At 50.4% G+C, this 23,118-nt stretch overlaps 1 protein-coding gene across 1 annotated transcript in view; it reads left to right on the forward strand.

Moving 5' to 3' along the window:
- The window catches only part of FGF19 (fibroblast growth factor 19), a 9,614-nt gene extending 4,563 nt beyond the window's left edge, over nt 1–5,051 (forward strand). Inside the window, exons 2-6 of the mRNA XM_024749299.1 lie at nt 102–336; nt 705–761; nt 1,088–1,401; nt 1,814–1,917; nt 4,737–5,051. Coding sequence (XP_024605067.1) covers nt 102–336; nt 705–761; nt 1,088–1,401; nt 1,814–1,917; nt 4,737–5,051 — 1,025 coding nt within the window. The remainder of the gene's footprint in view (nt 1–101; nt 337–704; nt 762–1,087; nt 1,402–1,813; nt 1,918–4,736) is intronic.
- Nucleotides 5,052–23,118: the final 18,067 nt, after the last annotated feature.

Below are 23,118 nucleotides of genomic sequence, written 5' to 3' on the forward strand. Positions count from 1 at the left end.
GCTCAGGGACCCAAGGACCGGACCTACGGCAAAAGGCCCCTCAGAAACAAAGGCGCCTCCCTGCGCCGTGCACCCTGGAAAGTCAGTTTCCCAATTCGCAGCTTGCGAGCCCACCCTGCCCCCGAAAGGCGCCTTCACCACGACGGCCCTTCCAGGCTCCATCTCCGGGGACTGCAGCGGGCCGAGCCGGGAGGAGGCGGGACGGCGACGGGGCGCAGAGCCAAGCCGGGCCGAATCCGGGGCTGAAGCGCCATCTAGCGCTCGCCTGCGCGACCCCATTGTTCCTCCGAGAGTGGAGGTCGCGCCCGGTCCCCAGTCGGGGGACAATTTACTGGGGTAAAAGCGGGGGGCGGGGGTGGTCGGTGCGGGCAGGGATCGCGAGAACAGAAAGCCGGAGAACGTGAGAGGGTCTGAGCTGCAGGCAAAATTCTAGTGGACGGCTTCGGCTCTGGAGCTTTGAGGGTTGGGACGGTGGCGGGAGGGAATGGATGTGGACTTTTCGGGGAGAGGACCCCAAAGCCGAGGCGAGGCTTTTCCGACCGGGAGTAAAGGACGGAAAGCTCAGCGCCATCCCCCCCCGCCCCCCGATCTTTGATCCCGGGATTCCTGCTCCGCGCCCCTGCTAGCGCCCCGCGACCGGCGCATTCCCCGGGAAGCCCGTGGCCTGAGGGCTGGGCTCCGTTGTCTCCTTGATTTCTTTGCAGAACCAACGTCGCCCAGCCGAGAGCGACCTGGCCGCAGGCCTCGCCCCCACGCCGCGGGTAGGAGCTCCCCCCAAGTCTCCGGCGAAGCCGGGCCTCCTCCTCCTCCAGATCTGGGCGGCCTGGGCGGGGTCACCCGGGCGGGGCCCAGGGAGAGGCTGAGTCGGGGGCGGGGTGTGAGTGGGTGTGTGTGGGGGGCGGAGGGCTGATGCAATCCCGATAAGAAATGCTCGTTGTCGCGGGTGAGACGCTCTATATAAGGTCGCAGGCCTCGAGCCGCCGCGCCGTCGGAGCTGGAGAGCCGAACGCCCAGGTGCCCGGTGCACTCGGCTGCCTCCTGTCTCGAGGGCAGCGGCCACCCCGCCTCCGCACACTCCGCTCCGCAGGTCCTCCCGGCTGCCGCCCAGCCTCCCGCACCCTCACCGCCCGCTCTGCGCCCAGACCCCCGAGGGAGGTGCCATGCGGAGCGCTCCGAGCCGGTGCGCCGTGGCCCGCGCCCTGGTCCTGGCCGGCCTCTGGCTGGCTGCAGCCGGGCGCCCCCTAGCCTTCTCGGACGCCGGGCCGCACGTGCACTACGGCTGGGGCGAGTCCGTCCGCCTGCGGCACCTGTACACCGCGGGCCCCCAGGGCCTCTCCAGCTGCTTCCTGCGCATCCACTCAGACGGCGCCGTGGACTGCGCGCCGGTTCAGAGCGCGCACAGTGAGTGCCCGCCGGATCCCCCACCCGTCACATCCCCCCTTCTTCCCTTTACCTCCTTCGGCTCCCGCGAGCTCCCCACTCCCGGGAACTCCAGATCTTGGCACTTCGGCGTTCCACTCCCTCCCCGGACCCCCCGACAGCGGGAGGAGCTGGCGGAGGGGGGAATGGGTGCCTGGACCTACTGCACCCACGCGTTACCCTCCCCTTCCCCGCTTTGGCTCCTGCGGACCCCACCACCACTCCCGGGAACCCCAGGTCTTGGCACCTCGGCATTCTACTCCCTCCCCGGGCCCCCAGACATCGAGAGGAACTGGGGGATGGGGGGGCACGGTCCCGCGCACCCACCAACCATCTCCACGTGTTGTGGGCCCCGCGGGCTCCGGCTGCAGTTTTGTGCTGTCTTCCCGCCCAGGTTTGATGGAGATCAGGGCAGTCGCTCTGAGTACCGTGGCCATCAAGGGCGAGCGCAGCGTCCTATACCTCTGCATGGGCGCCGACGGCAAAATGCAAGGGCTGGTAGGTGTCTCCACCCGACAGGACGCGCTGGGGCGCGGGCCCGCGGGCGAGGGGGGCGCGCTGGATCAGAGACAGGGTTTCCTTGCGTCCTCTGCCGGGGTCACCATGAAGCTCGAGCTCGGAGGGGAAGGCCCCAAGGGCCGGACTAAGCTAATGTCCGACTTTCTAAATATGGAAGTTTATGGCCGGAGAATGCTTGAGACCCGCCTTTGCATTTCCACTTGAACCAAAAGCGGGTCCAGTCGGACTAAGGAAACCCATTTCTCGGCTCTTTGACGTTAAACGGGGAAAACCCCCCTCGGGCCTTTTCCGATTCTGCCTGTGCGTGTGTGGTGCTCGGCCCCCCTCCCCCTCTCCCTGCGGTATTTTAAAATAAGAGGGTGGGGAGGAAAGAAAGAAGGGTATATCCACAACTTGGGTTTTTTTTGTTTTTAAAAGTCAACCTTCAAATAAGTCAGAAGAAAAACCGCACTTGGGATTGAAGAGTTTTTTTACATTGAATTTTTATCCACTAGAAAAACTGATTTTTGCAGCCGTGTTAGGGTAATATTGCAGTGGCCGTGCTCATCCTCTTGTCGGGCTCACCTGAACTGCAAAGGCTTTTTTGGGTGGCGGGGGGCAGGCTGGGAAGGCCCAGGTAACCATAGAGGTCTCAGGGCAGGAAGTGAGCAGATGCCGGGTCTCTGGTCGCCGGAACAAAGGCGGAGAGTTCAAAGGGAGCCCGCGCCCCCGGGCTCGCAGAGGAGGCTGTGTGAGGTCCCGGCCTGGCGCGGGGCCTCAATGCAGCCCCGCTGGGCCGGGGGCTGGGATGGAGGGGCAGGGGCCAGGGGGTAGGGAGGGGACCGCTCCTCAAGGGATGCCCCACCATCCAGAAAGGATGGGTGCAGATGCCCACCTTTCCGCAGCGCAAATCTTTTTTGTGTCCCCAAATTTTGTGGTTCTGGTGCCCTTTTATTGTTCATCCATAGATAAATGAACCTGCCTGTTGCAGGCTTTATGGCAGTCCTGCGTGAAAGGACAAGAATGGAGGCAAAGAAAGCTGATACCCAAACCCGCAGTTGCCACTTTTGTGACGTTTACTTATGGGGGTGGGGTGAGGGCGCCAGTGGAGGAGCGCCGGCAGGGGCCGATGGGTCTAACCCACCATTCTAGTCCAAACTTGGGGGGTGAGGCTCTCCTCACCTAAAATCCTGTTCTGCCTCTGGATCCCGTGGTCACGATTTAGCAAAACTTGAGGATTTTTGTTTTAAACAAATTCCACATTCTTCTAGAAACTCGAAATCATTTCATTTTCTCTATGGCAAATGAGATGCTAATTTCTTCCAAAGAACCAGCAGAGTGAAGTAGCCGCTCCATTTGGTTTTAATTCCCTTGTTTACCAATTCGCATTTCCCCGGCAGTCTGGCGGCCTTACCCCTGCACGGGTTGCTTCATTAGATGCAGGCCTTATCAGGGCCTTATCTAAGCACAGCGCTCACCCACCTGCAGTTCAGTGACCTTTGTAGGCTTGGGCAGAAATGAGACTGGGTGCCTCCCAGCGTAGTTTATGGCCCAGCCCTCCTGGCTCCCCGCCTTTGGCTGTCCTCTGTCCTCCGTGTCCCCAAGACGTAATGAGCCTCTCGGGTTTGGGAGACGACTTGCTCTTTCTCTGTGTTCTGGAACCAGAGACTGCTTTCCGGTCCTTCTGGCCACCCACGGGGTGGCGGCTTCTTCCTGGCCTGGGGGGAGGGGGCTGCCTTTATCTCCCCGATCCTGGCAGGCTGCCTGGAGGGCCCCAGCTACTGAATAAAGGAGCCAGAGGGGCTGAGGTTTCTCTTACCAGGGCACCAGACAAAAAGGCTCAGAACCGCAGTCATTTGGGCCTAAATGGGGAATAGGTTCTTTCATCTGGGCCCCGGATTGGATTACTCCTGATTCTTAATTAAAAGACTGATCCAAAAAGGATAACCTAGCTTAGCCATGTCTCCCAACGTGCCAGTGGAATACAAGGGACTTTTTCATGGCAATAATTATATAGTCAATGTAAGGGGAAGGGAAGCGTGTGTGCCTATCGTGGCCGTGATTTTATGGGTATTGCTCAGAACAGGACTAAGTTTAAAAAGTGACATGAGTTAGTGAAAAATATAAAGGATCTATGTAAGGTATATATAGATATTGAGAATATACGTAAAACACATGAAGTATGTGTGGATAGTTGAAGGTTACAAAGTATAAAGGTATATAAGGTACATGTATATGTATAATATATGTTTAGTATATAGGTTTAATGTTATATTTAACATGTATTTAATATGATATGATGTATTAAATATTTACCTATTAATACAATGTGATGTATGTTTGATGAGTATATTATAACAAAAAAGTTTCTACTTCGTATATGTTATATAACATTATACTAAATATATATAAGCACCTACATATTTATATATAAAGTATAGTTTAGTATATATGTTCAGTGTTATATTAACACACACTTAATATTATATAATTATATTTATATATTAATAAAAGTAATATGTTTAATGAGTATATTAATATAACACATGCTGTATACTTTATATAAGTATATATACAACATTATACTAAATACATATAAGCATATATATATATAAATATGTGCTTTCTACACCTTCATAGTTTATAACCTTTATATAACCTTTAACTCTGTACACACACACACACAGCTAATGGTGTGGACCCAAGTGGCGGTATGTAGCACACACACTCACCTGGCTCTGGTCTCTCTACTACTTCTGCCGGTGTCACACCCTGGTGGGCACCCACTGATGCTCACAAGCTGCCTCTTTGCTCTGCAGAGTCAGTACTCGGCTGAGGACTGTGCTTTTGAGGAGGAAATCCGTCCGGACGGCTACAACGTGTACTGGTCCAAGAAACACCATCTCCCGGTCTCCCTGAGCAGCGCCAGGCAGAGGCAGCTGTTCAAAGGCAGGGGTTTTCTGCCGCTGTCTCACTTCCTTCCCATGCTGTCCACCATCCCAACAGAGCCCGATGAAATCCAGGACCACTTGAAGCCCGATTTGTTTGCTTTGCCCCTGAAAACAGATAGCATGGACCCATTTGGGCTCGCCACCAAACTGGGAGTGGTAAAGAGTCCCAGCTTCTATAAGTAAGTAGAGGCTCTGTCCTCTTCCCACCCCCAGCTCCTGGAGACCAGGACCCAGGCCTGTGGTGCTTGCGGACTGGGTTTTCTACAAGTATGATCCTGAGTCCAGGTTCTATTTAGCTTTAGGAAGAAACATTTAGAACTTGTACATAGACAAAAGTTTTACATTGGCTGTGCCAGTTTCTAGTGGATAGACTTGTATGATCATAAAATTGTAAGCCTTCCATCCTACCCGTCCAGCCGCTACCTACCCCAGCCCCCCAACCCTGCTGGACAAGTCACTGTGCTGCCCTGGTTCTGCTTGAATACCTCCTCTGGTGGGGAGCTCACTACCTTTGGCAGCGTTCTTATGCCAAGCTGACATTCTCTGCAGTTCTCTCCCATCCTTTCTAGCAGGGGCAGCCAGTGGAAAAGCAGTCATTTTTAACTCATGTACAGGTGATCACGTTGGTGAAACCTCAGGTAAATTTGACTCTACTGCATGTGAAAATTGTTCCAGATCCCAACTCCAAGGAGACCCACTGGCCCTCCCCAAGCCCCTCCGGCTGAGAAGTAATTGGGTGCAGGCCCTGCCCACCAGGCTTCAAGAGCAGGGAGAGCGCAGAGGCCCCCTCCAGCCTGGGTGTAAATCTTGAGAACTCCCTGCTATGGCTGGTTCTGGGATGGATAATCTCCACAGGACCCCTTCGCAACCTGCCCAGGGCAGATAAGGCAGTCTACCCACCTCCTTCCCTACCCCCTGAGGTGCCAGTCCCTCCGTCCCTGTCACAGCCGCTGGGGTTTCCAGGGAATGGGATCTCTGGTTGTGTGGATTTCACTTGAGGCCCCCTAGAGATGGAACCCCACTGCCCCCCGCCACTCCTCGCTCTCACCTCACTTTGGGGGCTGACTCCCTCCTTACGCGCTGGGATTGAAAAGGGCAAAACGCTGTCTTTCGGCAGCCGCTTCCCTTTTTCCAGCCCGTGGTCCCTGGTGTGGGGTCATTCTGTGAACTGGGACTTGGCAGCCTCCCACCTTAGGTAAACCCAAACATTTCATCTCAAAGCCAGAAAAAGGAAGATCTGAAAGCCCCCCCATCTCTCCAGTAACTTGTAAAAGCCGCATGGAGATCAGGTCCTTTCCCCAGCACTTGGTTTCCACTGTGATATTTATGAGTAATTTATTGTGTTTGATATGTACATCTCTTTATTTTCTTACTTTATTTATACCCCCAAATGGTATTTATGTATGTACACGAGGGTTTTTTTCTACATTAAAGCAGACTTTGTATCAAAAATTGTTTGGAATATTTGTGGAACTGGGATATTTGGGAGGAAGCCGGGGGAGGGGAGGAGAGGAGGCACTTGCTGTGTGTTTGCTGTGTCTGGGACTCTGATATTTGGGGGCACGTGTTCCTGAATGTTCTAGGGTGATGAGCAGCATCCCCATCCTCTACTCAAAAACACATCAGGGGCTTCCCTGGTGGCGCAGTGGTTGAGAGTCCACCTGCCGATGCAGGGGCCAGGGGTTCGTGCCCCGGTCCGGGAAGATCCCACATGCCGCGGAGCGGCTGGGCCTGTGAGCCATGGCCGCTGAGCCTGCGCGTCCGGAGCCTGTGCTCGGCAACGGGAAAGGCCACAGCAGTGAGAGGCCCGCGTACCGCCAAAAAAAAAAAAACAACAACAACACATCAGTAACCTCCCCTACCCCCCATCGTGACAACCAGAAATGTCCAAAGGTTGCTGCGTGTCCTTGGGGGACAAAATCACCCCTTGATTGGGAACCACTGGCCTACACATACAGGGCTTCTTTTGTCCAGTAACAAAGCAGGTGGTGATGTCTATTCACGGCCCAGCAATGACCCAGGCTGTTTTCTGTGACCCTCATGGTGTCTCTGTCATGTGGCTTTGTGGTCTCAGCATGGCTGTGTGCCTTCAGCTGAAACTTTTGTCTGTTCTCCAGCCTGGGACGAGGACTCATGGCTGCCTTGGCCTCTCATCTGCAAAGCCAAAGCTTTCTTAGAAATTTCCAGCAGACTCCACTTACATCCCAGGGCCACCCCCAGCTGCAGGGCAGGCTGGGAAAGCAGGTGTTAGGTGGGGCACACCGCCATTCTGATCCAACGGGGTCGGGAGGGTCTGTTAGCAAGGAAGAAGGGGGGTGAGGGACGGTCTCCATGGGGCGGCTAATTCAGGACCTACCCCCTAAATGCAAGTACAGATACATGGATTCGGCTTCTGAAATGTGCGTTAAAAGTCAAGACTGACGGGCTGCCGGGGGTTAGGGGTGGTGTGAATGTAAAGGTGGTGCTGGGACAGCTTTGTGTCTCCCTGTCTCCCTGATGGTGTGGTATCAAATCTACACGTGTGATAAAATGCCAGAATGACACTCACCTTTGACCTCGATTCCCTGCTTTTGATGTAGCACCAAGGTTACTTAAGATGCAACCGTTGCAGGAAGCTGGGCAACGGGGACACGGGACCTCTTTGTACCGACTTTGCAGCTTATGGTGAATCTATAATTATTTCAAAAGAAAAAATAAAGCCCCGTCACCAGCTGCCAAGCAGAAACAACCTGTCCTCTGACAACATAAAAACCACACACATTTGCTCTTCAAGCTGTCCGGGTCACAGATGCAGCATGGGTAAGTTTGAAGGCTGGGCGACAGACTGCTGGGGGACAGACGCTGGCTGTTCGTTCTTAGCTGAGCCTCAATTTCCTCATCTGTAAAATGGGCCGAGGGTGGGATGAGAATGGAGCTGCAGCACACTGCCTGGAGTGGGCAAGTGTCTTCTTCACTCGCTCAGCAGGGGATTACTGGGTGCTTAGGCGGGGCCCTTACGATGATTGAAATCATTGTTAAAGTCTAGGAAAACCATTTCACCAGGCACCTCCCACCCCACCAGCAAGGGGGCCCCACCCTCTAAACCACCTTTCACACGGATGACACGCCCAAGGCGCTCAGAATTGACCCCTGCCATTTGCACATCAAGAGGCCCCCTCACTGTTTAACGCCCCAGCCGTCCTGGGCAGGCAGAACTGCATGATGCTTGCTGACACAGCATCCTCTAGCCCTGTTTTACAGATGAGGAAGTGCAGGACCAGAGAGGGCAAGGCACTCATCCAAAGTTGCACAGCCCAGAGGCAGCCTGGTGGAAGGGCTATGGGGTCAGGCCAACCCGGCAAGGGATCCTCAGGCTGTTAGCCTGCTGCGTGACCTTGAGTCAGTCCTGTAGCCTCTCTGAGTCTGCACCCTGGTGCGGACGGTGAGATGAACAATGTCTGCCTTGCAGAACTGTTGGGGGAATCCAATAGAATCTTGTCTGCAAGATCCCGTTACATGGTGGGCTGCCAGCGACATCAGCCCTCACGAGGACTAGAACTCTCCACCCTGAACCATCATTTCCACTGGTTCTCAGATTTGGCTGTGGATGAAAAATGTCGTCTGCCATATCAGTAAACAAAGGATGTTGCGGCCATCAAGCCCTCAGACACTGCAGCCGCCTCCCCACCGGACTGCATCCTAAAAGGAATGATTTCAATCAGCCCAGACTCTTCCATCTCCCCGTGCAGAGAAAGATCACGCTAAATGCATTAACTTGAGATGTCTGGTTTTTCTTTAAGTGACAGTAATATTTTGATGTCTAAGGCTTTGATGTGACTACCTGGTTTTTGTTTTTTGGGGGTTTTTTTTGGGGGGGGGTGTTGGGAGCAGTCCCTCAAAGCTATCTGAGAGGCTCAAGTCCTCAGAAAGGCCGCGGAATAAAACACAATTCTCAACTTTAAGGTAGTGCATTTTTTCAGTTGACGGGATGCATATTGGAATCCCCTGGGGTATAACTAGCCCCCCCCCCCTCCCCCCAGCCCTGGAGATCCTCGTTTAATTGGAATGAGTGTGGCCTGGACATAGGGATTTTTTTTTTTAATTGAAGTATAGTTGATTTACAATGTTGTGTTAATTTCTGCTGTACAGCAAAGTGGAATTTTTAAAATATTCTTTTCCATTATGGTTTGCCATAGGATACTGAACATAGTTCCCTGTGCTATACGGTAGGACCTTGTTGTTTATCCATCCTGTATATAATAGCTTACATCTGCTAACCCCAAACTCCCACCCCACCCCTCCCCCAAGCCCCTCCCCCTTGGCAACCACCAGTCTGTTCTCATGAACAGAGGGATTTTTTAAAGCTCCCTGGTGGTTCTCCTCTGCAGCCCAGGTTGAGGACCACAGGGAAACAGGGAAAATGAAAAGCCTCCCTCCCTGGAACCTCCTCCCTACAGCATAGCTGGCAATGAGTAAATGCACAACCTTGTAAACTAATTCACACTGGAGTGTTGATGGTTGATATGTTTTCCCTCCAGGTCACATTTTCACTTGACCTGGTGGCCAAAGAGTCATGATGACTGTGTCTATGGATGATGTGGGCACTCTGGCAGGAGACAGGGAAGAACATTTTTTTGAGTCTGTCTCTTAGCATCCACCCACCTGTCCTACCTCCTAGGAAGGTAGCCTCGCCCTCTTGCTGTCTTTCCCTTCCTGCCTTAGATAGTGTTGTCAAATTTAGCAGATAAAATTCAGCATGCCCAGATAAATTTGAATCTCAGATAAGCAACGCTTTGGTTTTTTTAGTATAAGTATGTCCCGTGCAATTTTTGAGACATACTAAAAAATTATTCATTGCTCATCTGAAATTCACATATGACTGGTGCCCTGTATTTTATCTGGCAGCCCTTGCTTTAGCTCCACACCATGGACATGGGGGTCAAATAAGGAGACAGGACCAGGGGCAGAAAATGGCTCATTTGGACAAGTCTGTCCAGTGGTCAGAGCCCAGAAGCAGAATTCGAAAGACCCCAGGGGCAGGGAAGCCTTGGGAGAATCCCATTCTTTCTTTGGGTTGGCTCCTGTCTGTAAAGTGAGAATCCTTACACCCGCTCAAGGCCTGTGGCACGCTAAGTCTGGGCCCAGGCGTCAGCGTCTCTGTGAGTCTCTGTCTCAGTTTCCAGGCACTTTCCTGTTCGTGATGACAAGACGGTCCCCAGCAGCTTCAGCTTCTCTTCTGTCCTCCTGCAGCCTCGGCAGGGGTGACACACAATTCTCTCCTACCAACAGCTCCAGCAGGAGTCCCAGAATCAGGTCCGGTGGACCCTTATCATGTCCCATCTTCATTCCGCACCAGGTCTCCACAGCCGGGGCCAGGATGCTCTGACGGGTCAGCTCCACGTCACTTCCTCCAGCACCTGGAAGAGTCAGCCCCGAAAAGCTCTGGGATGGAGCGGGGTTGGTTCCCTAGAGGAAAACCCAGGGGGAGAAGAATTCCCTCTAAATGCCTACATTCACCATTTAGGGCTAGATTGGGTGAGCTTCCCTCTTCTGGATCAGGACATGCCACCTAGAAAGGATCCAAAAGACAGGGAGGTCTAAGGGGTGGGTGAGTACAGGGCCACCCAGGATGCAGAAACTGCTCACCCAGTTAGTTACAGAGGACAGGACAACCTACCTGCTATCAGACTGCCCTCCCCCACTATCAAGGCACCAGAAAGGAGGCTCACCTCCGGGAATGGGGAGGGGAGGTGTATCTTTTGCAAATGGAGGGAGAGACAAAGGCAGAGAAAGGTGGAGAGAAACCGAGAAGGGGAGGGAGAGGTGGGGGAGGGGAGAGAGAGAGGGGAGGGAGGGGGACAGGGGGACAGAGAGTTTTCTTAGCGGCTGTGCTCTGGGTGTCCCAACACACACACACAGGTCCTCACTGCCTACTGATACCAGACCCTTGACACTCTGAGTGGAGGGGAGGAACCTTCCTTTGACTTCCATCTTTTGCCCCCCCACTCACTTTCCAAGTAAAATCGTCTTAAGTCGTCTTTCCTCTGCAAACGCTGAGTCCCACGTCAGACGTTACTGTTTTTGATTCACCAAACGCGATCTTAAAAAATGCATGATAAAGTTAGTCTTGTGTATTTAGCCCTGGTGTGACCAGTGCCATGCGCTTTCCTCTCTGAAGTTCCAAGCCTTCTTCTAATATCTTTCTCTTCAGAGAACTTCCTTTAGCCATTCTTCATTGGTAGGGTTGCTGTCAACAAATTCTCTTAGTTTTCCTTCCTCTGAGAATGTCTATTTCTCCTTCATTCTGGAGCCACCTGGTCTGTGAAATTCTGTTATATGGCAGCCCTGCTAGACTAAGGCAGAACTCAATCTTTCCTCTTCCTTCCTTCCTTCCTTCCATCCGTCCATCCATCCATCCAAACTTCCTTCCCTCCCCCCCCTCTTAACTTCCTTAATAACTTTAAGTTTCCTGCTTGCTTTCTCTTCCTCCCATCTAGAGTTTAAGGCAAATGCCACCGACTGCCATCCTTCCCAGAGGCTTATGTGTGCAGGGGACACCTCTGAAAGGAAGTACAGGGAGCACATAACTGTAGGATATATATATCCTGTGCATATATCTGTGTGTGTCACGGACTGAACTGCATTCCCCCAAATCAGACGTTGACACCCTAACCCCCAGTACATCTCAGAATGCGACTGTATTCGGGCATAGCGTCTTTAAGGAGGTTAATCCAGTTAAAATGAGGTCATTAGGGTGGGTCCTTCATCCAACATGACTGGCGTCCTTAAAAGAAGAGGAAGAGACGTGAAGGACGTTTGTACGCACAGAGAAGATGCCACACGAGGAAATGGGAGACGCCGGCTGCCAGCCACGGAGAGAGGCCTCAGGAGGAACCAAACCTTGGACCTGAAGCCTCCAGAACCGAGACAACTGGTTTCTGTTGTTTAAGCCTTCCATCCGTGGTTTTTAAAATTTTTATTGAAATATAGTTGATTTACAAGGTTGCGCTACTTTCAGGCGTACAGCAACGTGATTCAGTTATACATATGTATATAGCTAGCTATTCTTTTTTAGATTCTTTTCCATTATAGGTTATTACGAGATGTTGGGCATAGTTCCCTGTGCTCTACAGTAGGTCCTTGTTGTTTACCTGTTTTATATATAATAGTCTGTGTATGTTAATCCCGAACTCCTAATTAATCCTCCCTTTCCCCTTTGGTAATCATAAGTTTGTCTTCTATGTCTGTGAGACTATTTCTGGTCTGTGAAGTTCATTTGTATCATATTTTAGTTTCCAGATATAAGTGATGTCATATGGTATTTGGCTTTTTCTTTCTGACTTACTTTGCTTAGTATGAAAATCTCTAGGTCCACCCATGTTGCTGCAAATGGCATGATTTCATTTTTTTATGGCCGAATATAAAATATTCCATCATTTTATATATATATATATCACATCTTCCTTATCCATTCACCTGTCGATGGACACTTAGGCTGCTTCCATGTCTTGGCTATCATGAATAGTGCTGCTGTGAACATTGGGGTGCGTGTATCTTTTCAAATTAGAGTTTTCTCCAGATACATGCCCAGGAGTGGGATCGCTGGGATCATTTTATTATGGCATACTTAGCAAACTAATAAATATCTCCACATATGTTGCTGAGAATGAAGTCCAGATGAGAGAATTTAACCTGGACTTAGCCCATTTTCTTAGTACCTAAGCCCCATGAGGCAGGTTTTAATGTTCATTTCCCGCTGTACCCACAGCCCCCCCAGGACACCCACAGACTCACTGATACGATGTCAGCCTGCATCCTCACAGAACCACAGGCTATGGACCAGGAGCTCCTGGGGAGGCAGGATCCAGGTCTCACCCAGCGTCTTGCGTCCTGGAGGCACTTGCTTGTGGGTGATGGAGGGAAAACCTAGGTGAGGAGGGGTCCTCTTGGCCAAAGGAAGAAGTATAACTTGGAGGGTGAGTCATGGGGGGGCGCGATTCAGAGCCCTGGAGTCCTGCAGGTCCCTGGGAAGCTCCATCTGCCTTGGGGTGCAGAAGAGCATGTGGGGGACATCATTGCAGGAGTGCTGTCCACCAAACACGCACCCCCTCCAGGCCAGGTCGGTGGGGGGCTGATGGACAACTGGGGGAGTGGGGAGCCTGGTGAGGAGTCCTCACTGGCCGCAGCTATGACACCAGCAGCAGAGCTTGGTCCTTTCTGGGCCTCCAGCTTCCCACCTGTAAAATGGGGGATCAGACTTGGGTCCCTGGATTCCACGTGAGATTCCTTTTAAAAAGGTGTGTATTTAATTACACTAATAAAGATGCATGAGTTATTCTTGTGAAAAAGCAAATTCTATGGGCAAAGAAGAAGTCTATCTTCCTCCCCAGTCCCCCCGCCCTGGCTCACTCTCCCACCCATCCAGGGCTGTGTGCATTGCTACGTCCGTTGTTGGTACCACCGCGGTCCCAAGCCCTGTAATCCCCTTCCGCACTGCTCTCCTCTCCCTGCCCTCACCTACCCCCTCTCTCCATCCCTCTACCAGCCTCTCTGGCCTCCTGACAGCTCCTCCAACCTGACCACTCACCCTTAGGCTCTGCCTGGAGTGGTTGCGCCCTCTCACTTTATCGCAGACCTTCCTGACCGTGATAACTAAACTAGCCTGCTTTGTCCTACACAGGATTCTGTCCTACACGTGGACCGCTCTCAGCACCATGGACTGTGGAGGCACACGGATGCTGAGATGCTTTCCTCTTATCAGCAGTACTCTAGAAACATCCTTGAACATGTCTCTCCGTGCTCATCAGCAAGCATTTTCCAGGATGCTGTGTTCATTTCCTGGAGCTGCCATAACAAATGACCACAAGCCGGGAGACTAAAACAATACACATTTGTCCTCTCCCAGTTCTGGAGGCCGGAGGTCTGAGATCAAGGTGCCGGCAGGGCCCCCCTTCCTCCTGAGCTCTGGGGGAGGATCCTTCTTGCTTCTTCCAGCTTCTGGGGGCTTCAGGTGTCCCTGGGCTTGTGGTCGCATCCCTCCAGCCTCTGCCTCAACTTCTCCTCTGTGTGTCTCCTCTTCTGTGTCACAATATAACACTTGTCATTGGATTTAGGGCCATGTGGGTAATCCAGGGTGTTCTCACCTCAAGATTCTTATATCTGCAAAGACACTTTTTCCAACTAAGGTCACATTCACAAGTTCTGGGGTTAGCACTTAAACATATCTTCTTGGGGCCATCATTCAACCCACGACAGATGGACAGACACACGTGGAATTGCATGAAAGGGCACGCACATTACAAACATTTCCAGAGGCTGCCAGACTGCATTCTCAACGTATCTACCCAGGGGCAATTTTAACACACACTTGGGCGCAGACTCAGAAGCCCCTCCGACCTCAATTTACTTTAAGGGGGACTGAGAACGGGTGGTGACGGTACCATGCCCACAGCGCGGCAGACACCAACCAGCCTGGGCTTCCCCATACACGAGGGCTGGTGGGGGGTCACCTCTTTGTCAGCTGTTCTGCCCACAGCCCCTGGGCCCCAGGTGGAGTGACTGATGCTGAAGCCTGGACCCCAACACCAGCCCCCCATGAGGAGTCTGAGACCTCGGTGGGTAGCTGGGCCCAGACTCAAGCCGCCTGTAGAGGCAAAGATCCAGGACATGGGTGCTCCCCTGGGGGACCTGGAAGGCGGGGCTCTGTAACCCCGCTTCTCCCATCAGAACTATGTAACCTGTCACTTGGCCCACATTTTCTCCCATATGTGATCTGAGGGCTCCGAGCCGACAGGGGCGGTGGATCCAGGGTCCCTGATCAGTCCCTGGTGGGGGATGAGTAGGCAGGGGCTGAGATGGGTTGTAACAGAGGTGTCTACCTGGGGAACAGGCTGTGACATTTGCCTCTTAGAAGCTGCATACCCTTCCAGAGCCTCTGTGAGTTATGCTGATAAGGTCCATCTCCAAGGCTGCTTTTAAGAATGACAGTGATGGGCTTCCCTGGTGGTGCAGTGGTTGAGAGTCCGCCTGCCGATGCAGGGGACACGGGTTCATGCCCCGGTCCGGGAAGATTTCCCACATGCAACGGAGCGGCTGGGCCCGTGAGCCGTGGCCGCTGAGCCTGCGCGTCCGGAGCCTGTGCTCCGCAACGGGAGAGGCCACAACGGTGAGAGGCCCGCGTACCGCAAAAAAAAAAGAAAAAAACAAAAGAATGACAGTGATGACCTACGAAGAGGCTCTGACACACAGTGGGTCCTTATCGTCGTTATGGTGTCCCGGCTGGGGAAATGTAAGCTCCGGAGAAGAATGTTCCAGAACTCGTAGGAGGGCAGAGAGGAGGGGTGCCTGAGCCCTGGCTGCGGGGCGGCGGCAGCCCGAGTGGGGCGGGAGCTGGTCCGAAGCGCAATGGCGCCCCCAGGTGGCGGGTGTGCGAATTGCCCCGCGCGGGCTCGAGACCCGGAGGAGCGTGTTCGGGCTCCCGTGCGCCCCATCCTCTGTCTCACCCTGTGGTTGGTTGATCAGCCGCCGCCCACCCGCCCTCTTTCGCACACAACCCCCGTGGGAGGCGGGAGAACCTCGGATCGTGCACCCGGGGAGAGTGCGAAAGGAGAGGAAGGCTCCATCCCTTCTGCAGCCCGACATTTTAAATGTATTATATTTATAATATTTATGAATTTATTCTATTGCCCTCGTACCATATATTCATCTTCTTATCAACCCTACGAGGTGGGCATCAGTATTCCTCCCATTTTACAGATGGGCAAACTGAGGCATGGCCAGGGGAATTCCACTAATGCCCAGTGGGTGAGACCGCATTTCGGATGCTGCAAAAGCTGGTTTCCTGGACCAGAACCAGCCACCAAGCAAAGGAGGGAAGGGAAGGCTGTCGAGGGGACTGCCCACCCTTTGTTGCCCAAGACCGCACTCTGGGCCTGACTGGGGTTCTTCCAGATACCGCCCTCCAGCTGGGGAGGAATTGGGGGGTGCGTGGAGGGCTGCTGGAGCAGTAGAGGAAAAGTCCAGAGAGGGGTCCCCGGCCAGGGGGGACTACAGTCCTTGGAGGCAGACATTGGAGGCTCAGAGCTGAGGCCCCTTTGAAGAAAGGAAGGAGTGTCAGCCCTGTGGAGACCTTCGAGAGCCTCCACAGGGGGGTCATGTATCTTTTTCTTATTTTTGAATTTTATTTATTTTTTATACAGCAGGTTCTTATTAGTTATCTATTTTATACATATTAGTGTATATATGTCAATCCCAATCTCCCAATTCCCCCCCCCCTTCCCCCCTTGGTGTCCATACGTTTGTTCTCTACATCTGTGTCTCTATTTCTGTCCTGCAATCCAGTTCATGTTTACCATTTTTCTAGGTTCCATATATATGCATTAATATACGATATTTGTTTTTCTCTTTCTGACTTACTTCACTCTGTATGACAATCTCTAGATCCGTCCACGTCTCTACAAATGAGGGGGGGGTCATGAGTCTTACACGCCCCCTACGCTAGGGGACGGAGCAGAGCTGGCTTGTGCCTTAGCCCATCACGTGGCCTCGGCAGGACCCCCTCCCTCTCTGGAAGACCATGCCAGGCCTGGACCGGTCATGGCTTGGTCTGGGGCTCTACTTCCTCAACCACAGGTGTAGTATAGCTCTGAAGGGCTGGCTCCCATCCTGGTAAAAGATCTTTGAGCGCTGATAAAGAAAACCCTTTATCTCTTTCGGGATGACCCTGCAGGCCATGGACAAACACAGCCATGGTGGCCTCTGGCCCCTCCTCCCTCCAAAGCCGGTGGTGGGGGGGGAGGTTTACCTCTCAGCCGCCCGCGTCCTCTCACTTATTTATTCAACAGCCGTCTGTTGGGCATCTACTCTGTGCTAGACCCTGTGCCAAGTAAACGCTGCACTTTTGGTATCTGCTAGCACCCGAACGTTCATATTGTCTTTTCAAACCTTACTTACTTTGAAAATCACGGTTTCGGAGAAACCGCTGCTTGGCCCATGCTGGAGTCTGCGTAAGTGGGAAATAACCCCTCCCAGGTTAAGCCACAGCAACGGCAGGGTTTCTTTGTTTGCGCAGCCCAGCCTAGCCCAGCCTGACTAACACAAGGGTTAAGAGTGGAAAGTAAGTCTCCTCTTAGACTTCCACGCCCCCCTCACTGGAGGGCTTGTTGCCATATCTTTGTGCTACTTTCCCCAAATCTCTCTGCTTCTCTATCAGCATGTGACTCCCCTGAGACTGGCCCGGGGTTTAAGGAGGCAGGGAGTCTGGCCCTGCCTGCTGGGAGGACTCTCCTTTCAAGAAAGGAAGTGGCGGCCATCACCGTTTCTCCTTCTTGCATTGGGAAGCGATGGCTCTGTCCCTGTGGATCCCAGAGCCGAGCCAGAAAGATGGGTGATTAGGAGCTGGGGGGCTGGGGTCACACGGTATGGCCCGCATCTCAGAGCTTGTCCTGCACAGCACTGGCCTATGCCATTCAGCCACCCAGGGGTCCCTGCTGCCGTGGGGGTGGCAGCGCAGAGGCTCACCCCTGCTGGCCAGGGCCCTTCTGTAGCAGGTGGGTGTTCAGAGGACCCCTGCTCATGGTCGCTGGTCACAGCTCAGGCCCCCACCCTTACCCCAGGTCTTCTGCTTTGTGGCTGCTGAGGGTTCCTGGGGAGGCAGGTGGAAAATGGCCCTTGCAGGCAGGCTCCAGAGCGCCTCCTGCAGAGAAGAAGCAGAAGAGTATCCAACAGAAAGCCTGCAAGGGACTCAACCCTTGGATTCTCTGCCCCCTGCCCCAGGGGGTCAAACTTGGATGAAAGCCTGAAGCACTCCTCTTTTTCCAACTGCGTTTTCACTTATGTATGATGAATAGAGAACAAGATGGAGGTTTGTTTCCTGGAAGTGAGTTGTCATTTAATGACTTCCTTTTAAGAAACTGAAATCCTTTTTTTCCCTGATTATGAAAAGTGATACTACTTTGTGATAAAAAAAAACCTCATAAAAACATATAAAGGAGAAAATAAAGATTACTTATAATCTCATCAATCCTATCCCCCAGAGAGGGGCTCTGTAACTCTAGGACTTGGATAGAGTTAATCTACACTAGGAAAGGGACACTGTTCCTACAGATTATTATTATTTTTTAAAGTAGTTCTTACTTTATTTTCTTTACTTATTTTTTGCCCCGGCGAGGTATGCAGGATCTTAGTTCTCCGATCAGGGATCCAACCTGTGCCCCCTGCAGTGGAAGTACAGAGTCCTAATCACTGGACAACCAGGGAAGTCCCTCCTGCATATCAGTTTTGAACATGTAATAAAACCAGTCAGTATGCTTGCAGGGGACTTCCCTGGTGGCGCAGTGGTTAAGAATCTATCTGCCAATGCAGGGTACACGGGTTCGAGCCCTGGTCCGGGAAGATCCCACATGCTAGGGAGCAACTAAGCCCATGTGCCACAACTACTGAGCCCGTGTGCCTAGAACCCGTGCTCTGCAACAAGAGAAGCCATCGCAATGAGCCCGCACACCGCAACGAAGAGCAGCCTCCACTCGCTGAAAGTAGAGAAAGCCCGCACACAACAACGAAGACTCAACACAGCCAAAAACAAATAAATAAATTTATATTAAAAAAATATGCTTGCAGGTTTCTTCTTCAACCAACATAGGAGCAAATGACACATTTTGTTTTTAACTTGCTTTTTTTGTCCTAATAAAATGGATGTGTTTCCAGGTTAACCACTGTACAGCTATAGATCAATTTTTGTTTGGTTAGTTTTGGAGGCTGCCTAGTATTTCATGTGAATATAAAATTAAAAAAAATCAATTCCAATAAGTCAGCACTTTTCAATAAGCTTTGATGAAGTTTGTTTTTCATTTTAGTTATATCCACTTCGTTCTCCCTTTTTTTAAAAAATTAATTAATCTATTTATTTTTGGCTGTGTTGGGTCTTCGTTGCTGCGCGCGGGCTTTCTCTAGCTGTGGCAAGCGGTGGTGCTCTTTGTTGCAGTGTGTGGGCTTCTCATTGCGGTGGCTTCTCTTGTTGCAGAGCACGGGCTCTAGGCGCACAGGCTTCAGTAGCTGTGGTGCGTGGGCTCAGTAGTTGTGGCTCGTGGGATCTAGAGCTCAGACTCAGTAGTTGTGGCGCACGGGCTTAGTTGCTTCGCGGCATGTGGGATCTTCCGGGACCAGGGCTCGAACCCGTGCCCCCTGCATTGGCAGGCGGATTCTTAACCATTGTGCCACCAGGGAAGCCCAAAACATTTCTATTTTTAAAACTGTGCTTTATTTGTTAATATGGTAGATCCCTGGGAGTTGGTTATACCATCTCCTTTATATCTTTTGTTATAAATTAAGTATTTAATATTAGTGTTTTGAAACCACTAGAATAAGTGCAATCAAGGCAGCTTTTGGAGGGAACTAAAAATGGAAGCTTAGAAAGCTCTATACCTTTGAAAACCTTTTTAGATAGTTTTCATTGTACCCATCCAAATCATTTCTTATTCCATTCAATTAGGTGGAGAAATTTCAGTTCCTAAGATAAACACAAGGAAATATCACAACGTTTTCTCAAAAACTAACATAACAAAGAGAGAGTTTAATTCAGATTTTTCCTGCCTACTTTTTATTTATTATTATTTATTATTATTATTTTTGCGGTACGCAGGCCTCTCACTGCTGTGGCCTCTCCCTTTGCGGAGCACAGCCTCCGGTCGCGGACGCGCAGGCTCAGCGCCCATGGCTCACGGACCCAGCCACTCCGTGGCATGTGGGATCTTCCCGGACAGGGGCACGAACCCGCGTCCCCTGCATCGGCAGGCGGACTCTCAACCACTGCGCCACCAGGGAAGCCCTGTTTGCTTTCTTGTTTTGCTCTTCTTCCTACATCCCAAATGTCTTGTGATTTCCTTTGCTTACGGAAAAAAAAAAAAAAAAGCTATAAATGAAAAGACATTTAAATACAAATAATACAAAGTCTATTTCATTTCATCTTCCCAAAATATATTTTTTGAACGTTTTTATTCTTATAGAAGTCACTCGTGTTCACTGTGCGAACATGGAGTACTTAGAAAAGAATAAAAGGAAACTTAAAAATTACTGTAATTCCAAAATCTAGATATAATCACCGTTAACATTTTGGTGTGCTTACTTTAGTCTTTTTAAAAGCATAATTGTTTAATGTCGATGGAATTGGAGTATATGTAGAGTTTTTTCTTTTTTCCCCTTTTGTTTCTATTTTTTAAGTTTAATTTTTTTATTGAAGTATAGTTGATTTACAGTATCATGTTAGTTTCAGGTGTACTAGAGTTTTTTTCTCTTTCCTTAGACATCACGAACATTCTCTGTGACATTACTCTTGTTTCAAATATTATTTCTGGTGGTTGCTTAAGAGTCTTCCATATGAATATCCTACCATATACGTATCATCATCCTCCCTTTTGTCATCATAAGCTGGTTTCTCTTTCTGGCTTTTACAGATCATGCTGCAATGGACAGTGTTGTACAAAAAATTTTCACTTTTCTCTGTTTATTTCCTTGAGTTGAAGTCCTAGAAGTGAAATTAGTAGGTGGAAGGGTAAAAAACATTTTAAATGCCCTTCGTATCTTTTCAAACTGCTGGACCAAAAGGTAGCTTTTTTTTGGTTGTTGTTGTTGTTTTTGCAGTATGCGGGCCTCTCACTGCCGTGGCCGCTCCCGTTGCAGAGCAACAGGCTCCGGACGCGCAGGCTCAGCGGCCATGGCTCACGGGCCCAGCCGCTCCGCGGCATGTGGGATCTTCCCGGACCGGGACACGAACCTGTGTCCCCTGCATCGGCAGGCAGACTCTCAACTACTGCGCCACCAGGGAAGCCCCGAAAGGTAGCTTTAACTTAGGCATCCATGGGCATTGAGAGTATCTTCATTCTAAAAAAGATGATTTTTTTTTTTTTACAATTTTAAGAAGGTAAAAAATTCAACTTTTTCTTTTGATTCTCATTCTTTTACTACTAGTAAGTGTGTCTTTGCTATACTTTTGTTTGCCAGTCAGCTGTTGTTCTTTTCTGTGAATTACATATTCAAGTCCTTGGCCCATTTTTTCCCGTTAAGATGCATTTATTTCTTATGCATTTGAATAAGTTCTTTATAAACCAGAAATATTATTCCTTTAGTCATAAAATTTATGACCGATATATCCCCAGATTGTTCTTTAGTTTTTAATTTTGTTCATTACCATATTTGCATTGGTTTTTCCTTCGTGATGTCCTCCGTGGCTTTTCATGTGTTAAAAACGCATCTCCAGGGCTTCCCTGGTGGCGCAGTGGTTGAGAGTCTGCCTGCCGATGCAGGGGAAGCAGGTTCGTGCCCCGGTCCGGGAAGATCCCACATGCCGCGGAGCGGCTGGGCCCGTGAGCCATGGCCACTGAGCCTGAGCGTCTGGAGCCTGTGCTCCGCAACAGGAGAGGCCACAGCAGTGAGAGGCCCGCATACCACACACACAAAAAAACAAACAAACAAAAAAAACGCATCTCCAGGGACTTCCCTGGTGGTGCAGTGGATAAGACTCCGTGCTCCCAATGTAGGGGGCCCGGGTTTGGTCCCTGGTCGGGGAACTAGATCCCACATGCCTGCCACAACTAAGGAGCCCACCTGCTGCAACTAAGACCCGGCACAACCAAATAAATAAATATTTTTTTAAAAATGCATCTCCACGCTTACCTGAATGTTCCACCTAAATTTTTAAATGTCTTTTTAAAAAAGTCTTTAATTCATGTGGAACTATTTTGATGAATGGTATGAGATATAAATGGACCTTGACTTTTCCCAAACCACAGATTTTCCCATTTTAGTGATTGATGCATATCCCCTTTCCTCATTCATTTGTGGTGCTTTTCATCATGTGAAAGGTTTTACATTTCCTAGAGTCTCCTTCCAGGCCATTCCATCTTTATTTCATTCGTCTGTCTGTTCTTGAACCAATATGCTACAATATTTTTATGGAGACTTCTATCTTTTCAAACCTGGTATGGCAAGTCCTCCATATCATTCTCTCTTTCAAAAACATCTTAGTTATTCTTATCAATTCATTCATCCAGATGAAATTTAGAATTTGATACATTCTCCCCAGATCACGTGGAAACTGATTGTATTGCATTTCTTCCCATCCAGGGGGGTGGTATACCTGTAGTTTTCTTTGTATAGGTCCTGCTCAAATCTTGTTATTTCTAAGAAGTTTACTGTGACCTTGGTATAGTGGATTTCCCCAGTCATCCCTGCTCAGGCTACTACCAATTAGTGTTAGAATAATAGAAAGCAAGTGATTTTTTTTGGCGATTCTCCATGTATATAGCTACTTGCTGAACTCTATTACGAATTCTGAGAGTGTCTTAAACGCTTATTCGGGGATTTCTAGATGGACCATCACACCTACAAATAACAGTAGTTTGTTGGGGTTTTTTAAATTATTTTTTTGATAGACTTTTTGCTCAGTTTTATTGTGTTGGTTAGGCCTCCTAAATGTGTTCCATGGGCACGTGATAAAGGCACTCTCGTTTTACTCCCGATTTTAATGGGAATTCTTTTGGTATTTCATATCTATGTTCTATTGTGGCTGATAGTTTGAAGCACCTTTCAAAAATCGTGTTCAGGAAGTATCTGTCATGGCAATGACAAATGGGAGGACTAAAGCTAGAAGCTATTTTTTCAAGAGGCAGGGATGCCTCCAGCTGGAGTGAGGGCACAGGTGGCTCTTAATCATGAACCCTTCTGTGCCGATTCTTGACTCTCTACGTGAATTATGAATTACTCTGCTTTTGCTTTACAATCAAACAACTGCAAGAAAAAAAACACAAAAACTTTTATTTCCAGTTTTCAAAAAACTATAGAGTTTCAATCAAGTTTCAACATGTATAATGCCTTTCCCAGCGAGTGTTAAGACGACCAGCCTGTTTCCCCGTCACCTGCTGCCGTTTCACTTTCCCTGGGGTCGGATCAGCCCTGCGTTTCTTGGACAAAGGCCTGCAGTCCCTGGATTACTGTTAACATGGATTTAATGGCATTGCAGGCGGGGTCTCAAGTCTGACGTCGTCCTGGAGGGTGGCCCCTGGCTTTGGGTCGGGGTCGGTGGGCGACCGGGCCACTCTCCTCTGGGTCGTGCCTCTACCCCGGGAATTGCCCTTCCTGGTACTTTTCCCCCCAAAACCCCACTGGCAGAGCCTCCGGAGGCGTTGGTTCTTGGGTAACTTTTCCATTTTTTTCCCCTGATTCCTTCCAAGCCGCTTTTGGCAGTTCGGTTGCATCTGCCTGGTTTCTTGACGGTGAG

This window comes from Neophocaena asiaeorientalis, unplaced genomic scaffold, assembly GCF_003031525.2.
Source record: "Neophocaena asiaeorientalis asiaeorientalis breed wild unplaced genomic scaffold, Neophocaena_asiaeorientalis_V1.1 scaffold43, whole genome shotgun sequence".
NCBI classification, from domain to species: Eukaryota; Metazoa; Chordata; class Mammalia; order Artiodactyla; family Phocoenidae; genus Neophocaena; species Neophocaena asiaeorientalis.